This window comes from Staurois parvus, unplaced genomic scaffold, assembly GCF_062004578.1.
Source record: "Staurois parvus isolate SC_StPar_1 unplaced genomic scaffold, SC_StPar_1.0 ptg000297l, whole genome shotgun sequence".
Taxonomy (NCBI): Eukaryota; Metazoa; Chordata; class Amphibia; order Anura; family Ranidae; genus Staurois; species Staurois parvus.
The window spans coordinates 6,449,018-6,466,864 of NW_028318093.1; the positions used below are offsets into that span (position 1 = coordinate 6,449,018).

General features: G+C 41.1%; 1 protein-coding gene across 4 annotated transcripts in view; it reads left to right on the plus strand.

Annotated features, from left to right (window-relative positions):
• Positions 1-2,949: 2,949 nt before the first annotated feature.
• Positions 2,950-17,847, plus strand: part of CCZ1 (CCZ1 vacuolar protein trafficking and biogenesis associated) — a 67,849-nt gene continuing 52,951 nt past the window's right edge. Inside the window, exons 1-4 of one of the 4 annotated variants that reach the window (XM_089682749.1) lie at positions 2,950-3,284; positions 3,669-3,768; positions 9,575-9,665; positions 16,368-16,466. In XM_089682749.1, the coding sequence (XP_089538875.1) occupies positions 9,576-9,665; positions 16,368-16,466 (189 nt within the window). In that variant the 5' untranslated portion in view covers positions 2,950-3,284; positions 3,669-3,768; position 9,575. The remainder of the gene's footprint in view (positions 3,285-3,668; positions 3,769-9,574; positions 9,666-16,367; positions 16,467-17,847) is intronic. The other 3 variants (XM_089682751.1, XM_089682748.1, XM_089682750.1) reach the window with 3 other exon arrangements.

Genomic DNA, 17,847 nt, shown 5'->3' on the forward strand with positions numbered 1-17,847 from the left:
GACTGAAGGGGGGCCCTTCATGATTTCTTGCATCTGGGCCCTGTAGGTTCTAGTTATGCCTCTGGTCCATGCACTACTTTTGGTGTGATCCAGTGTAATTTTTGCTCATTTCATTTAATGGTCAGAAAATCGCATCACACTGAATCGCACAGGAATGTGGAGCACATTGCAGTGTGAACCAGCATCATTTTACTAATGAACATTAGCTTCTTAGCTGTGTTTCTGTTTTTATTGTGATAAATATTCCTATACTTTAAAATTAAATTATACAATAGGTTTCCTGCATGCTTCTTGTAAAACCAAACCCAATATAAAGAAAATTTTTTTCATTTGCATTAACATACAATTTTCAGGACAAGCTTTCGGGGTATGTCCCCTTACTGCCTAAACATTTGAAATTGCAACAATTTTCTGGGCGAAGTAATGCATTATCAGACAATAAACAAAAACACTAAAAAAATGTCACTGGAAATCAATTTTCTGTTAAATGTTGGTAACTATTGCAGGCCATAGACGGGGAAAAAAACGGTCGGTTTTTTAACAAAAAAACTAAAAATCGGTCATTCAATAGGCCGACGTTACCACCAACAGTAAAAAAAAATCGGCCGATTTTCTTCCCGTCTACAACTTCTGTCCCTGCAGAGAGCCCCTCTATTATATTTGACATTAAAAAGTATTGTGGTTGCAACATTGTATCTATTGGTATCCATTTCAGATACAGATGGTTGTTTCGGATACAAATAAATACATTGTTGCAACCGCAATACCTTCATGTAAAATATAATAGCGGACTGGAATTCTTCTTCCTCTTCTTCTTCTTTCTCTTCCTCTTCTTCTTCTTCTTCTTTCGCTTCCTCTTCTTCTTCTTTTTCTTGCAGGTCACGGCTCATGCGCAGATTTTTTATCGGTAAAAAGATCGGCCGATTTGCCCATTATTGCCGCGAAAATCGTCCGATCGGCAAAATCGGCCAATTTTTTTTCCAACTTTACCGATCAAAAAAATCTGACAAAATCCAGAAAAACGGCCGACCAATTAACCCATTAATGGTGCGAAAATTGGCCAATTTTTTTTGCGGCCGAATAATCAGCCGATTTTCAACCCATCTATGGTCTGCATAAGCCTGACAGTCAACATACACATTATAACCTGACTATACAACAGTTGTACAATCAACTTTAGCCTGGGTTCACATATATGCGGTGCGGTATATCGCAGGTGATTCGCACAGGAACCATACCGCATTCCTGTGCAAATCACATGCGATTTGTGTGCGGTGCGATTGGAGCCATACATTTTGTATGGCTCTATTCGCACTGCACCAAAAATGTGCAGGATCCTTTTTTGGGTCTGCACTAGAATCGGATCGCATGGGTATTCACACCTATGCGATCCGATTCTGCACATCGCACCGCATTTTGAGGACCGCTTTCGGTGTGTTGTTAACTTAAAAAACCGCATTGGTTTGCATGAACGGGGTGCGATTCTGATGCGGTGAGGAATTTGCACAGAAAACACTGAATTCCACACTGCATAAGTGTGAACCAGGGCTAAGATTTACCAAAGCCATGTAATATAAGCACCTACCTAATCTAACCAATTTGTATCCAGTCATGTAGAGTTTTTAGTAGATCTAAAGGAGATTGTACACTGCACATTTCCTTTCAGCAGTTTAACACCTTCCCACCAGGCCTATAGCAGATTGATGGCCGGGCGGGTCACTCGCCATTGTAACTGGGCGTCATATGACGTCCTGTCAAAACATGCCGCTGCGCAGCGGTGCGATCTGTCACCGGCTGTGTCCACAGGACACAGCCGATGACATATCACTAGCCAGCCCATTGCCAGTGTCATGTAACCGCTGTGACCAATCACAGCAGATCACATGTCAATTGTATACAATGGATGGCTTCCTGTCATGCCATCCATTGTATACAATTATGTTGTTAGCTGTGACTGGTCAAGGCAGTCACATGATACAGACAGGGCCAATCACAGCCCATCTGTATCATGTGATCAGCTTGGCCCAATCACAGCTAATCACAACAATAGACTGAATGAATCAGTTTCATTCGGTAACAATGATTACAAATTTCATTTAAATACATTGGTATTAGCAATCATAAAGTGTTAAAAGAAAAAAAAATCCTGATCACTTGCCCAGAGTTACTATGTTTTCAGTGTTACTATGGTAACATTGTATTGCTTTGGTCACAGTGTGCTGAAAAATAAAATAATAAAAAAAAGAAACATTTTATAAAAAATAACAAACATTTGAAAAAGAATACAAATTCAATTATTATTATTAATTTTCACCAGAGAAATGTAGCAGAATACATTTTGACCTAAATTTATGAAGACATTTTTTGCTAAATTTTATAACAAGTGCATTGTTTTTCAAAAGTTTCATTTAGCAAAAAATAAAAAACTCAGTGGTGATTAAATACCATCAAAAGAAAGCTCTACTTGTGTGAAAAAAATGATAAACATTTCATATGGGTACAGTGTTGCATGACTGCGCAATTGTCATTCAAAGTGCAACAGCGCTGAAAGCTGAAAATTGGCCTGGGCAGGAAGGGGGTATAAGTGCCCGGTAGGCAAGTGGTTACTAAGGAAACCTTTTTCTATCATGTAAGGAAAGCATTTCTGATTCAGACTCCTGGGGAAACTCCAGCAATGATGTGAGAGGGTCTCCCTGAGCCTGGAAACAAGAAGTGTTGCAGAACATTCTAGGACCTGCTCTGGCTTTAAGGGGCGTGGCGACCACCTTGGCAAGCCGCGGGACGGGTTCGAGGCCGGATAAGTGCCAGGTATTGAAGTGGTTAACATTGGGCTCTACCCTATTGCTTTACGGCTTCAATAAAATGGCTACAGCTGCAGACACTTCCTGTGTAGAATGGTAGTACTAGCTCTGCTCTAGTGTTGGAGATAGAATAACACTGGAGGGCACGTGACCTCTGTGTGCTACAGGAAGCAGCAGTTCAGTGTGTACATCGACAAAGCCTGTGCGCCTGTCAGCGGGGTTGAGCTGGGCTTTATGAGCACTGACTCCTAACAGTTTGGAAGTACAAGTGATCCATTGTTCGGAGGATCATATGAGTGTGCATTGGAGGCAGGAAGGAGGCTCGGTGTTGTCCAGACTGAGGCTTGATAGCTGCTGTCCAGATTGAGGCTCATCTGGTGCAGAGGATCGGACAGTACAAGGACTGAGCATACAGCTGGAGAGGGGGATGAACCTGCTTCTTCCTTCTCCTACCTGTGTGCAGTGAGCGGAGGATCAGGAGAGGTACTGTGTTCTCTGTAGTATATTCAGAGTGCTGCCTGAATGTATATTCCCTTCTCTGGGCAGACTTGGGATCTGGAGCCGCAGGGCAACCAATCCGCTTCTAGCTTTCATTTTTAAAGCTGAAGGGCTGGTGCCTATTTGTGCGCGGTGGTCAGGAGCATGAAAAAAAAATCCCCAAAGCTGCATTTGGAGTGGTGCTTATGAGCGTAATTTATGCGCCTAAACTGTATCGTTGCTGTAATGTCTCCCGTTATATTGTAAAGTGCTGAGCCAACTGTTGGCGCTATATAAATCCTGAATAATAAACAAACATGCATGTAAATATATTCTAGTGACTAGAATGAATGGATATTCTAGCCAACAGAATCTGTTTTATGCTCCTAGACTTACAAAAGTGCCTATAAATTCAAGCAACTACGAGAGATGAGAGGCATTTTTCTGCCAACTTCAGGCAGCATATTTGGCGCATACCCGTGTACACAAGGTAAGTCCACCATATCAGACATTATTAAATAAGTGAATTAATGCCCTACACTTCCCCCACTCCACCCATATCCCCACTGATTTTAACTCCATGAGTGATTCCCTTTCACCGTGCATACAGCCTGGTGCAGCAGTCCTCTTTCCCTAGGGATGCCAGGATAGGTCAGAGATGTTCTGATTGGTCAGCACTGGCATGTGACCATGCTGACCAATCAGAACCACTCTGAGCCACCCTGGCATCCCTAGGGAAAGAAAAGGAATAACCAGCATGGTTTGCAAAACCCCAGGACACTGCTTCGGGTGGCATGGATGGTGAAAATGTATCGCCCATGGAGGTAAGTGGAGTGGAGACGGGGGGAGGGGGGTTAGGGTGTTAGTTAATTTTTTTGGAAAAGGTTTACCAACACTTTAACTTCACAAGCTGAAGCTAGAATCTGATTGCTTGTCATGCATAGCTGCTCTAGATGCTGCCTGCTCCAGTTTTGCTAAATTCCCCCCCCCCCCCCCCAATAGTGTGCACAATGTGACAACTAGCTGGGGTCTTGTGAGTGCACACAGTAATTTTTTTTAACTACCATTTTTTTTTTACGGATCTGAATGCAATTCTCTATGGGCCCATGACATTAGTGTGTAAAAACCGTAAACTTGCACTGTGTTTAGATCCATATAATCTAATCATGACAGTAAGCTCTGTGTGCAAGGCCAATAATTTACACATGTACACACGTGAATGTAAGTAGAATTTTACATGTATAAATGCTCTATAGATGTTTATGTGCCTCTGCTTATGTAAACACAAGGACTTTACAGACCATTATTTGCATTTTTTATTTATTTATTTTTTTGCAGGATGTTTTGCCAGCACAATCTTGTGTGGATTACCAGTAATTCATTACAGCTTTGTGAATGGACCCTTTATAGTAGTACTATTTATTTTTTTTCTTCTAGTACATTAAAATATTCATGCCCAAACATATATTTAAAAAATGCCCTCAGCCACTTTTTATATTTTTAAAAGTGAAGTTAAGGTATGGCCATTTTTACATAGACACATTGATCAGCTTTAACCATTTTAAGTAGATATTTGCTATACCTGTGGAATCCTTTGGGAATATAATCAGCACTTCCCCAGTGATCTCCACCAGCTTTCAGGTCTCGTGCTGAGCAGCTGCCCTGCTGCTTACTGAAGTCAGGAGGCCACTTACAGAACACCTTGCATTCTCTCAATAAATGCAAAGTCTTCCCTGATTGGACAAGGTGTAGTGCGCAACATCACCGCCCCAACTCTCCACCTCCTCCATTCATTGAACACTTTGCATTCATTTAGCAAATGCAAAGTGTTTCCTGCTCGTACAGACCGATCAGCCTGCTGTGTTCATGATACAGCAAGGCAGCTGCTTGGCATGGGACCTGAAAGCTTCTGGAGCAACAGTAGCTCCTACAGTGATTTCCAGCTTCCAGGGGCATCTTGTCAGTATGGCGCATACGGCCATACATAAACTTCAGCTTTAAAAGCCAATTTCTCCTTATCCCCCATTGCCTCTTCCCTGAATCTTCAGCCACATGAATGCCCACTGCAGGACTACATGTCCCATATTGATGGTGCTATAGAAATCCTGTAAAATATCCTTTATCTCCAGTAACACAAAGTGGACACATGACCAGTATTGAAGCTGACAATCATCTCCTGGCAGAAGAGCAGGGGAATAGGCCATTCATGGAGTTCTGAGCTGCCTACTGTATATGTGGAGCATCACCACTTCAGGCTGCAAAGCCAGGAGGAAGTGCACTCAAAAGTGTGGCTACAGAGGACCCTGCAAAGGAATGGAGCCACCCTAAAAATGGAAGCAGGGGCTTAGGAAATTCTAGAGAGATGATCAGAGGAAAACAGAAGGCAAATGGAAGTTGTGGAGATGTATGCTTCAGACAATTTTTTTTTTAAAAGGAGGGTTGAATTACACTTTAGGTCCTCATGCACACTAGACGTTTTTACAGCTGCTGCTTTTGGCTTTTTACTTTTTTTTTTTATACAGCCAGTAAACTCCCCAGCATGTTGTTGTACAGTTGTGACCAAAATTATTCAACCCCCAATGCTGTAAAGGGGTTTAGGGACTATAGTGTACATTTGGAATTGTATTCAGAATCAAATCCTACAAGGACGTTGTAACTACCCAAATGCAACTAAAATGACATCAATTGTTTATGTAATACAGTAGTAAATGGTTCTTATGTGGTTTCTTCATTGCCACAATTATTCAACCCCTTAAAGACTACCACTCTGAAGAACAGAGGTTCATACAGGTGCTTTCCATCAGGTATTGAAAACACCTGTGGATGTCACCGAGCAGCAATCAAGCATAATAAGCACCAATTAGGCAGCTTTAAAATGACTGTGATACTCAGCTCCTTCTAGACATTTACTGGTGTGGTTACAAACATGGTGAAGGCAAGAGAATGGTCCAGGAAGACAAGAGAAGAGGTGATTTCTCTTCACAGGAAGGGCAATGGCTATAAGAAGATTGCAAAGATGTTAAACATACCAAGAGACACCTTAGGAAGCATCATTCGCAAATTCAAGGCAAAGGGCACTGTTGAAACGCTACCTGGTCGTGGCAGAAAGAAGATGCTGACTTCGACTGCTGTGCGCTACCTGAAGCGTAGAGTGGAGAGAAGTCCCCGTGTGACTGCTGAGGAACTGAGAAAAGATTTGTCAGATGTGGGTACAGAAGTTTCAGCCCAGACAATAAGACGCACACTGCGTAATGAAGGCCTCCGTGCCAGAACTCCCAGGCGTACCCCCTTGCTGTCTCCAAAGAATAAGAAGAGTCGACTGCAGTATGCCAAAAGCCATGTGGACAAACCACAAAAGTTGTGGGATAGTGTTCTGTGGACTGATGAAACAAAATTAGAACTGTTTGGGCCCATGGATCAACGCTATGTTTGGAGGAGGAAGAACAAGGCCTATGATGAAAAGAACACCTTGCCTACTGTGAAGCATGGTGGAGGGTCAATCATGCTTTGGGGCTGTTTTGCTTCTGCAGGTACAGGGAAGCTTCAGCGTGTGCAAGGTACCATGAATTCTCTTCAGTACCAGGAGATATTGGATGGAAACGTGATGCAGTCCGTCACACACCTGAGGCTTGGGAGACGTTGGACCTTTCAACAGGACAATGATCCCAAGCATACCTCCAAGTCCACTAGAGCATGGTTGCAGAGGAAAGGCTGGAACATTTTGGAGTGGCCATCGCAGTCACCAGACTTAAATCCGATTGAGAACCTCTGGTGGGACTTAAAGAAAGCAGTTGCAGTGCGCAAGCCTAAGAATGTGACTGAACTGGAGGCCTTTGCCCATGAAGAATGGGCGAAGATACCCGTAGATCGCTGCAAGACACTTGTGTCAAGCTATGCTTCACGTTTAAAAGCTGTTATAACTGTAAAAGGATGCTGTACTAAGTACTAAGATTGAATGTCACTTGGGGGTTGAATAAAACTGATAATGCTGTGAGCACAGAAAAGACATTTGTGGTTATTTCATTATAACTGTTATGTTATATTTGTCTGACCTACAAGTGCCTCTTTAATGTAAATGTAAGCAAGATGACTGAATGATCAAAAGCAATGTCAAACTGGCCAAAACACTCAATTTCAGTGGGGGTTGAATAATTTTGGTCACAACTGTATGTGTCATTGCACACATAGACTTAATCAGAATTTTTTGGCTGGAAAAAAATTCCAGAACTTGGGTTTCTAGAGGAGATTTTTTTTACCTGTAAAAACACTCTAATGCTGAAAAACACGGTAAATCACGGCAAACTAGCGTTTTTGGACTTTTTTTGACCCAAAAAATAAAGTCCTAAAATGCTAGTTTGCCACGATTTACCGCGTTTTTGGTCAAAAACTAAAAAAAAAAAAAAAAAATGCAAACGCAAAAAACACTGCTAGACGCTAATACAAGAAGTAAAAAAAACGCTGAAAAACTCACGTTTTTAACATGACTTCACACAGCGTTAACAGCATTATTAAAACACCCCGTGTGCATGGAGCCTAGAGACTGTGTGGTACTGTCTGTGGCTGCAGGACAGAGGAGAGCACTGTGCCCAGGTGTCTTGGGTTCTATGCCAGTGCCTAGCCACGGTGGAATGGTAACATTCTGCAGTGTGCCCCCATATCGCTGCACCCACTTAATGAACCTTCTGTAATGAGTATGTATAGTCATAATGGTTTTTTTTTTTTTTCCAGTTTTAGATGGCATAGGAAAGATTATTTTTTGCTGTCTGTATTCTGCTCTGGAGATTTCCCTTCACTGCCTGTTAAAGATGCAAGAGGAAGTGAGGGGAAATCTCCAAAAAGTGAATGGAATTCCTTTCTTGGTTGTCACCAATGCATTTGTTTTCATTGGAAAGTCCCCCCTCACCTATTTTTTCTCATGAAATGTAGCATTTAGGATTTCTTACCAGTTTCTGTCTCTGTGACTAATGGAGGGGGAATCTTTACAACAGTGGTACAGACAGCAATAGAAAGTTGCCACTGGGTGAAGTCTTTGATCACTCTACCCACATCTATATGAGAAAATGTTTTGCCTTTATATACATTTTATTAGGCTGACATGGTCACACTTTACACCACAAGATGAACTCTAAATAAGAATATCCGTTATTTTCACAGGTCATTGTAATGTGATGGAATCCTATGCTAGCTAGTTGGAAAGTTGGAATAAACTTTTCTAAACTGCCCATGCTTTGTTTTCAAATTTTACTTTTAAGAGGTTAAAGCAAACCTTCACCTCGAAAGACAAAGTGGGTGTACCTGGCTCCAGCCCCCTCCCTTCACCACAGTTGGATATTTTTTTAAGGTGCTTTTTTTTTTTTTTTTTTAGCTGCAAGGCAGCACGTCCTCCTTTTCCACCTGGACAAGAATGACGTTGTGTTCAGATATGCTGAAGGGCTCTGGGCTTCCGGACCTGGCAGAGAACTTTAGCACATCTGCGCACAAGCACATTAGGATGGTGAATTGAAAGAGGTCCAGGACTGCTTTTCCTGAATACATGTGAGCACAGCTCGACAGAGATGGCAGATGTGCCACAGGGCTTTGCCAGGTCCCAAAGGCTGGGTGGAGCCCTTCTGCACATGTGTGCACATTCAGGACACCATAATCAAGGGGGCTGAAGTTCATCGTCCAAGTGTATGTCCAGATAAAGCTTTTTCATTATTTTATTATGATTATAATTTTTTTTTTTTTTTTAATATTTAAATGTTGATAGAGGGGATTAGATGCCTCGTTATACCTTTACTGCCATCTGGGGCTTTGTTAGAGTTGCCTTCGCTTACTGTCTGCTGACAACCGTTTTAATCTGACAGGAGTAAGGGAAAATCTGCTGTAAGGGCTCTGACAGCAATAAAAAGCTCACAGGGTTTCCAGTCTTCTCCCACTCTACTGGAAAAAGGAGATTTTTTTTTTCTCTGTCTTGCCATTGGTGCTTTTGTCTCCCTTTCTACCTAGCGAAATAATTATCAGGTCAGTAAGTATGGGATAATCTCTCTAATGGAGCTATTGATTGCAGTAAAAAAAAAACAGAACAGGGATCTTATCCTTCCTCATTTTATCCAAAAGTATAAAATAAACATTTTGGCTATATATACACTTTAATGAACTTTTGATTTGAAACTGAGACATGTTTGTCAAGAGGTAGTGGTTCATTTGCACAACTGTCTTATTTGCAGAAGTAGATGTGTCTGGCAAACAAGAGAAAGAAAGGAAAGTAAAGGGACTTTTTCATAATGGTATTACTTGTGTCTTGATCTTTCTAGGATGGCGTTTGCGGTGCAGGAGAAACACTTTGCCCCGTCCTTACTAAGTTTTTTCATCTATAATCCCAAGTTTGGCCCAAGAGAAGGAGAGGTAAAAATACAATGATATATTTAGTTCTTCAGTTGTCTAGCCAGACACCTAAACACAGTTAAAATGTATGCATTTAAGTTTGAAGCTGCTTTTATTTTCCTATCAAGGTGTCACTAAAGTGAGCCTTCCCTGAAAAATGGAAGGTCTGCTTTCCTGCCTGCCACCCCCCGATACCCAAACAAAATTGGCTGCAAAAAAAAAAAAACCTTCTAAAAATATATATTAAAAAAAAAATCCCACAGTCCTGTCTTTCACATGGCTCAGCACTGCCTTGAAATCCAGTCCAATGCATTTGAGTGAGATTTCAATTGCACAATTTTTTGGGATGCTTGATTTGTTTTGGCTCTGGGATACTGCAGGAAAGTAGATCCTGAGCACTGGGAGGTTCCTCATTGGGTTAATACTGTGGAACTGAGTGTTGGTGTCATCTGTTGGGTGGCATGTTGTGTGTTCCCTCTGTGCTCCCTTTCCTGCTATATAGGTGCAAAGATGAATTTTCCCACTGCTGCTCTTTCATGCAAAGAGCCAAATGGAGTCTGATATTTGATCCATTTCTGCTCCCCGCCTGGTCACCTCTGGCCACTTTACCCTCACCTGCTACCAGTTGTCTGGGTTTTGTGAATAAACTTCACTGTTCTAAACCTTCATAAACAAAATATAAAACATGACCATAACTGACATGCTAAAGTAATTCAAAAATAACATTAAGATTAGTCACTTGTACTCCTGAGGATTTACCCCCCCCCCCCTTCCTGACCAGGCCATTTTTTGCATTACGTCATTGCGTTACTTTAACTGACAATTGCGCGGTCATGCAACGCTGCACCCAAATGAAATTTAAGTGCTTTTTTTTTCCACGAATTGAGCTTTCTTTCGGTGGTATTTGATATTTTGAACCGCCTGTGCGGTTTTTATTTTTTGCGCTATAAAAAAAAAAGACTGACAATTTTGAGAAAAAACAATAATTTTGACTTTTTGCTATTAAACATGTCCAGTAAAAAAAAAAAGTAAAAAATCTAATTTTGTCAAATGTAAGCCAAAATGTATTCTGCGACATGTCTTTTGAGAAAAAAATCCCAATATGTGTAAATTTAATTGGTTTACGTGAAAGCTATAGCATTTACAAATGGCGGTATATATATACTGGACTGTTTAAAAAAAATTTTACTAGTATTGGCAGCGATCAGCGACTTATTGCGGGACTGCGGCGGGCATTCTGACACTGGTGGGAACTGACTTGGTGTCGCTGACATCCCCAGTGACACCAATACAGTGATCAGTGCTAAAAAAAAACACTGACACTGTACTAATGGCACTGGGCAGGAAGGGGTTAACATGAGGGACGATCAAAGGGTTAACAGTGTGCTGTTTCACTTGTGTCTGTGTGCTTCACTGTAATCACACTGCTTTGCCAAAGCAGTGAGCACGAGCTGACAGGGAGGAGAACTGTTTTGTTTACTAATAGTTCTCCTCCCCATCGGCGATCCTCGGCAATCACCGGGTGTCAGCGAGTAATCACCGGCCGGGACCCGCTAGTAAGGTCAGTAGCGCTTGTTTGGTGATATATTGCTAAGTCTCCAATGGCTTGTTCCTATTGGGCCTTCTCCGATGGTGTACCGTCATGCATGCAAATAAATACCAGGGGGATCGTTTGATTTTATTAGAACACATGGAAGTATTTTTAAAAATTCACACTCACATTTGTTGGTGCCTATAAGAACTGGCACTGGGTGTGTGTGGCTTGTATAGGGAGGAAAAGATGGCCGCAGCTGTGCATGTGTAAGAAACCAGCATGTTCTCCAGCAGGAGGATATGACCTTGCTGGAAGTGACATCAGCTCGTGGACCACACCCTGACAGGTTTTGTTCTGACTGGACGTCTTCAGGAAGTCTTTCAGCCACGTCATATTCTCCCCCTTGTGAAAGCAATAATACTAAATGAAAAAAAAAATTAAAGTGTAAAAAAAAAAAAAAAAATAAGGTGGCAGTAAAACCTGAAGTTTAAAGATTTCCTGTATTCTCCATCAACTCCAAGAAAAGGATTTGATGGTTAGTACAAAAATTAAATTGAGTTAAAAAAAAATGGACAAAACAAACTATTCTGGGAAATGAAGATTCAGCATTGCGTTAGGCTGCCAAGATCTTAACCCAAATAAAAAAAAAAAAAAAAAAAAAAAAAAAAGGCCCAGATCTCCAACTGCATAACGGAATACATACATCAGATTGCAGGTTGATAAACAAGACACTTTACATGTGCCCCGTTTCCTGCTTTCCTGTTTGTACCTGGCAAATACCACCCACATGGAAGAAAAATATATTTGAAATATATTTGAAATATATTCTTCCCAAATATATCGCCATATATTTGAAATGCTACAATTTTTACCTTATTATTTATATATATATATAATGCCCCATCGTTCGTATCAGTGGGAGGAATAATGCCCCATCATTAGTATCAGTGGGAGGAATAATGCCCCATCATTAGTATCAGTGGGAGGAATAGTGCCCCATCATTGGTGTCAGTGGGAGGAATAGTGCCCCATCGTTGGTGTCAGTGGGAGGAATAGTGCCCCATCGTTGGTGTCAGTGGGAGGAATAGTGCCCCATCGTTGGTGTCAGTGGGAGGAATAGTGCCCCATCGTTGGTGTCAGTGGGAGGAATAGTTCCCCATCGTTGGTGTCAGTGGGAGGAATAGTGCCCCATCGTTGGTGTCAGTGGGAGGAATAGTGCCCCATCGTTGGTGTCAGTGGGAGGAATAGTGCCCCATCGTTGGTGTCAGTGGGAGGAATAGTGCCCCATCGTTGGTGTCAGTGGGAGGAATAGTGCCCCATCGTTGGTGTCAGTGGGAGGAATAATGCCCCATCATTAGTATCAGTGACACCAATGATGCGGCACTATTCCTCCCACTGACACCAATGACACTTGCTGACCCCTGTTGCAGTATGGTGCTGCTGCAGCCAGCATATGTGGTTGCAGCAGCACCTCTGCACTGCACACTTACCGGCTTTTCCCTCACTCGATTTTCGCGGGTCCGCTCGGCTCCGCCTCCTCGCCCATGATTGGCCGCCTGTGTACCTTTCCTGAGCTACAGTTCTCGCGGCCAATCACCGGTGAGGAGGTGGAGCCGAGCGGCGGGAGTGGCCGGAGTGACAGAAGGAGCAGCGCTTCTTGGATGGATCATCGTGGGACCGGAGCCAGTAAGAGACAGCAGCCCTCTGCCCACCCCTGTACGCGCCCCCCTTGACGGAGCCTCGCGCCCCCCCTGGGGGGCGCACCCCACTATCTGCAGATGTTGACTCGAGTATAAGCCGAGGGGGCCGTTTTTCAGCACAAAAAATGTGCTGAAAAACTCGGCTTATACTCGAGTATATACGGTATATTTTTCTTCCATATGGGCAGTGTCCCCTTTAACAGTTAAAAGATGACTTGGGGATGCTGGTTTTAGAAGCAGAATTTCAAAGAAAAAAAAATCTGTGTTTGAAGCTGCCAAGAAAAAATTGTTTTCATGTCATGTAGGACCCCTTTGCGACTGATGAGCTTCTTCGCAACTCTGAAACTTTGTACCTAAACTTTATGTGATGTGATCACTTTAATAAAGCTGACTTTTTAATGGATCCATGGTGTGCTGGCAACATGCTTCCTTGCGGTGTTAAAAAAATATTCACTCTGCCAACAATAAAAAGTTGACCTTTTGTCTGGATTTCCTCTTGGAAAAATAGCAGGGCACCTAGAACTTGAGCTACAGGGAGACCACATGCAATACTGGTGACCTATTCCTTGTCCTCCACTTTCTCTTTTTTGGTACAGCTTCCAGAGTTCAGTTCCTCTTTGATAATTATGACCCTGAATTAAATATTATTTTGAGCCAGCCGCTCCCCCTCCACTGCCAAGTGCTTCCGTGAGGACTGGGGGTGGCAAGGCAAACGCTGGTGACTGACAGTCACTGGTCTCTGCTTAGAGCTGCAGGGAGAACTGAGCACTCATTGATCTCTCTGTTCTCAGCCTTAGAGCTGGCAGGGGGACAGACACCGCATCGGATCAATGTTCCATCCACCTAGGTAAGTATATTAAAAAAAAAAAAATCCCAAAGTTCTCTTTTAGGTTAGGCTTTATTGTATTTACAACTTACAACATTTATACATTCTTGGAGATTAGTTCCTTTTTGATTGAAAGCTCCATGAGCAGGGCCCTTCTGAATTCCTTCTGAATTGAACTGTATTGTAATTGTACTGCCCCCCTTTATATTGTAAAGTGCTTCACAAACTGTTGGCACTATATAAATTCTGTATAACAATAATAAAGAGCTATATAATAATAACAAAATAGTGTAATAAAGAAGTAGCAATAGCAGTGACTAGGTGCACAGTGCAGACATGTGCTGGAATCAATTACATTTTTCATTTACTGTGTCAAGTCAGAAAAGGAATATTTCCCTTGGACGTTTTAGATTAGGCTGCTTATATATGAGAAACCCTGTCACTGAAACCATGGGAAGTGCGGAATCTGGCTGTAATTAGAGATCATGTTTCATAAGGAACTCACCACAGTTTTCCTAGCCAGCTTGGCTCACATTTACAGGTAGCTTGCTCAAGACCTGTAATAGGATTGTTCTCTTCTCTGTACATAAAATTGTAATAAAACAATAAAATCTGGACCAGCCTTACAGCACATTATGTCACTATTGTCTTTTGCATTGACTTATTGAATCCAGCTGACGTTTTTTCTCAGCTAAAATATCCTGGTAATAATAAGGATGTTAAAGAGGGAAGTCTTCTGAGTGTAATTTAAACTGCAAAACTAATTTGGCCCCAAGCAACAAAGGAAATCATTTAATATAAAATAATATAATCATCTAGTTTTCACAATTATGCATGGCTTCAGAAATCATGTTTTACTTGTTTGATTTGAAATAAATGCTAAAAGGTGACGGTTGTAAGCGCTAATGGGCTACTGCATAGCATTGCTTGTTGCAGCATTCAAGTGTTTATGGTGTCCATACACCCAGAAGCAGTATTTTAGTTTTAGATCATGCCTGGTGGGCTCAGTCAACTCCTGGCTTTTTAGGCTACATGCACATGGGTGATTAGCACACTGTCCAATTTTCCATCTGCAGACTCCTGTGACTGGAATGACAGTCATGTGCAAATAGCTGTAGGTGCTTGGTCATTTCAATGTAATGGCACAGCCAGTGATTAGCTCCAGTGATTGTGGCTGGTTGCATTCAAAATGGGTCCACCAACCACTGTTGCAGGTAATTACTGGCTGTGCGAACAGTCACAAATGGCTGCAGTTGCTGTCAGCCTGTCATTTCATTGTATGGCCTGAACATCCCCAGCTGTTCCTACACACCTGTCATTCCAGCCACAGCAACCCATACATTTTCAGCTGGAAATTGCAGTGTGTGCTCAATCGCGCATATAGATGTAGCTCGATTTGCCCACCCCTGCTTATGTTTTGTATACTCCCAACAGTAAGATTTTTTTTTTTTTCTTTATTTTTTTTATAATTCCTAAATCCTGCCCCCCCCCCCCCCCTCCCAGAATCTTGTTCCAATTCATCTTTGCATGTTCCAGCAGCTTCTGTGGCATTCTTCATAATAAAAAATAAAGACGTACCGGACAAGGAAAACGTGACCTCCTTGTAGTGGTCACAGCAGGTGTACAGACCATAAAACTCCCAAGATATATAAGTTGAACATATAGGGAAAAAAATGCCAGAGAAAGAAGTGAATCTTTGACGTCATGTACTGTCCAGAAGACTGGAGGAAGTAAGAAGTGTGTGTGTGTGTATGCAAACTGTGCTCACAAGAACAATTTCCAAAATTGACAAAACTGAGTTTTATAGAACATTTGTTTAGCTCAATACATGAAAGTAAGGTTAATAATATAACTTGGATTACAAAATCTTCTTCAGTTTTACTCAAATTAGTTGATGCAAAAATGAATACACCCCACAACAAAAACTACTACATCTAGTATTTTGTATGACCTCCATGATTTGTAAGGACAGTACCAAGTCTTCTAGGTATGGGATGAATAATTTGGCGACATATTGCAACATCTATCTTTTTTCATTCTTCAAGAACGACCTCTTAAAGCTGGGATGCTGGATGGAGAGTGATGCTCAACTTGTCTCTTCAGAATTCCCCATAGGTGTTTGTTTGGGTTTAGATCAGGAGACATACTTGGCCACTGAATCGCTTTCACCCTGTTCTTCAGAAATGCAACAGTCACCTTAGATGTGTGTTTTGGATCATTGTCATGTTTTAAAAGTGCACAACAACCAAGGGCACGGAGTGATGATAGCATCTTCTCTTTCAATATAGAGCAGTACATCTGTGAATTCATGATGCCATCAATCAAATGCAGTTCCCCAACACCAGCAGCACTCATACTGCCACAACCATGTTTCACTGTAGGCACCATGCATTTTTCTTTGTTCTCCTTACCTTTGCAACGCCTTACAGTTTTGAAGCCATCAGTTCCAAAAACATTTATCTTGATCTCATCACTCCAGAGTGCAGAGTCCCAGTAATCTTCTTTTTCAGCATGGGCCCTGGCAAATTCTAGGCCTGCTTTTTTGTGCATGTGCTTTAGAAGAGGCTTCCTTCATGGACGATACCCATGCATGCCATTCCTCTGCAGTGTATGCCATATTGTGTCATGGGAAACAATCACCTCAGTTTGGCTTTCTACTTTAGCTAATTTCAGTGAACTTCTATGGAGATTTTCTTCAACCCTTCTCATCAGAAGACGCTCTTGTCGAGGTGTTAACATCTAAGGATGGTCTGGACAACTCTGTGAGATGCTTGCAGTTCCATATTTGTTACATTTTTGTATCACTTCTGCTACAGTATTCTGACTGATAAGTAAAGCTTTGCTGATCTTCTTGTAGCCTTCACCTTTCTTGTGTAAAGAAATTTTGTTCTTTCTCAGACCTTGTGACATTTCTCTTCCATGTGGTGCCATTGCTGACAGCATGAAAGGGGTTTTCTTTAAGTAACGCCCTTTTATAATCAACATGTCTGCTGGACATCTGTTTAATGAATAATTAGACCCACCTGCAGTTGAATAACTGTTAAGTAGGATTTTGTAGTCTAAAATTGAGCTTTTGCTCCTAAGACTTTCATTGGGGTGTATTCATTTTTACAACATGATCTTGAATGAATTTGTTAGGAAAAATACTTTTTTTGTGTGTACAAATTAACAAATCTTGTTTGCAATCAATGGCCCGCATTTGTGGGAGTAATCTTTTTTTATCTCTCTATCTATCTATCTATCTATCTATCTATCTATCTATCTAGGTGGATTTGATTTAAATCACTAGTCAGTAAGGCTTGATTTAAATCCTAGTTTTCTACATAGACTAATTCTTGCTGGTATAACTGTAATATGCAAGTAGATGAAGATTTTTAGAATAACAACTTTTCATATTAGTTTTTTTATCCCCAGTTTAATAGGTTAATCATTCATATTTGGACAACTTTTCTGTTGTACTTAGGAAGGAGAAAAATAATCATTACCTTAATAATAACAATTTAAATAGATTTATTCAACTGAAACAATAACATTCCAGCATATGTTATTTGCTTAAACAAACATCCATGTTTGTTAACTAATTTGGCTAAACAAAATATATATATTTTAAGAAACTTAGACTCTCAGCCTTTTCCTCCTCACACTTAGTTTCACTTTCTTCTTGTGCAGATCTATTCCACTCCAAACAATCAGAAAAATATTGTTTCGTTTCTATTCACTGAACTTCTTGAAACTTAGCACTGAAGGGGTTGATTCTGTATTCATAGGTTTGTAGAAGTTAGGATTAAGGTCTTTTTCTTAACTCTGTTCATGTTATAACATTTTTGCTGTGAAGAAGAGGCATGTGATCTCCGCTGAGTCAAATTCAGTTTTGAGAACTGCAAAAGTAAACCGAGCATCTGTGATAATATCTTGTAGGCAGAGAAACTGCCCAATAATCTTACAAAAACCTCTGGAAGAGCATAACATTGTGAATGGATTAATGGAATTTATTTACCAAAAAAATTAAACATATACAGCCTTATTCTACATAATTAAAAAACTAATCTTTATTTCATGATGGAATAACCTTTGGATGGTAATATATTTTCCTCAAAGTATTTTGTTTAAAAAAAATCGATTTAAATAAAAAAAATCTGATTT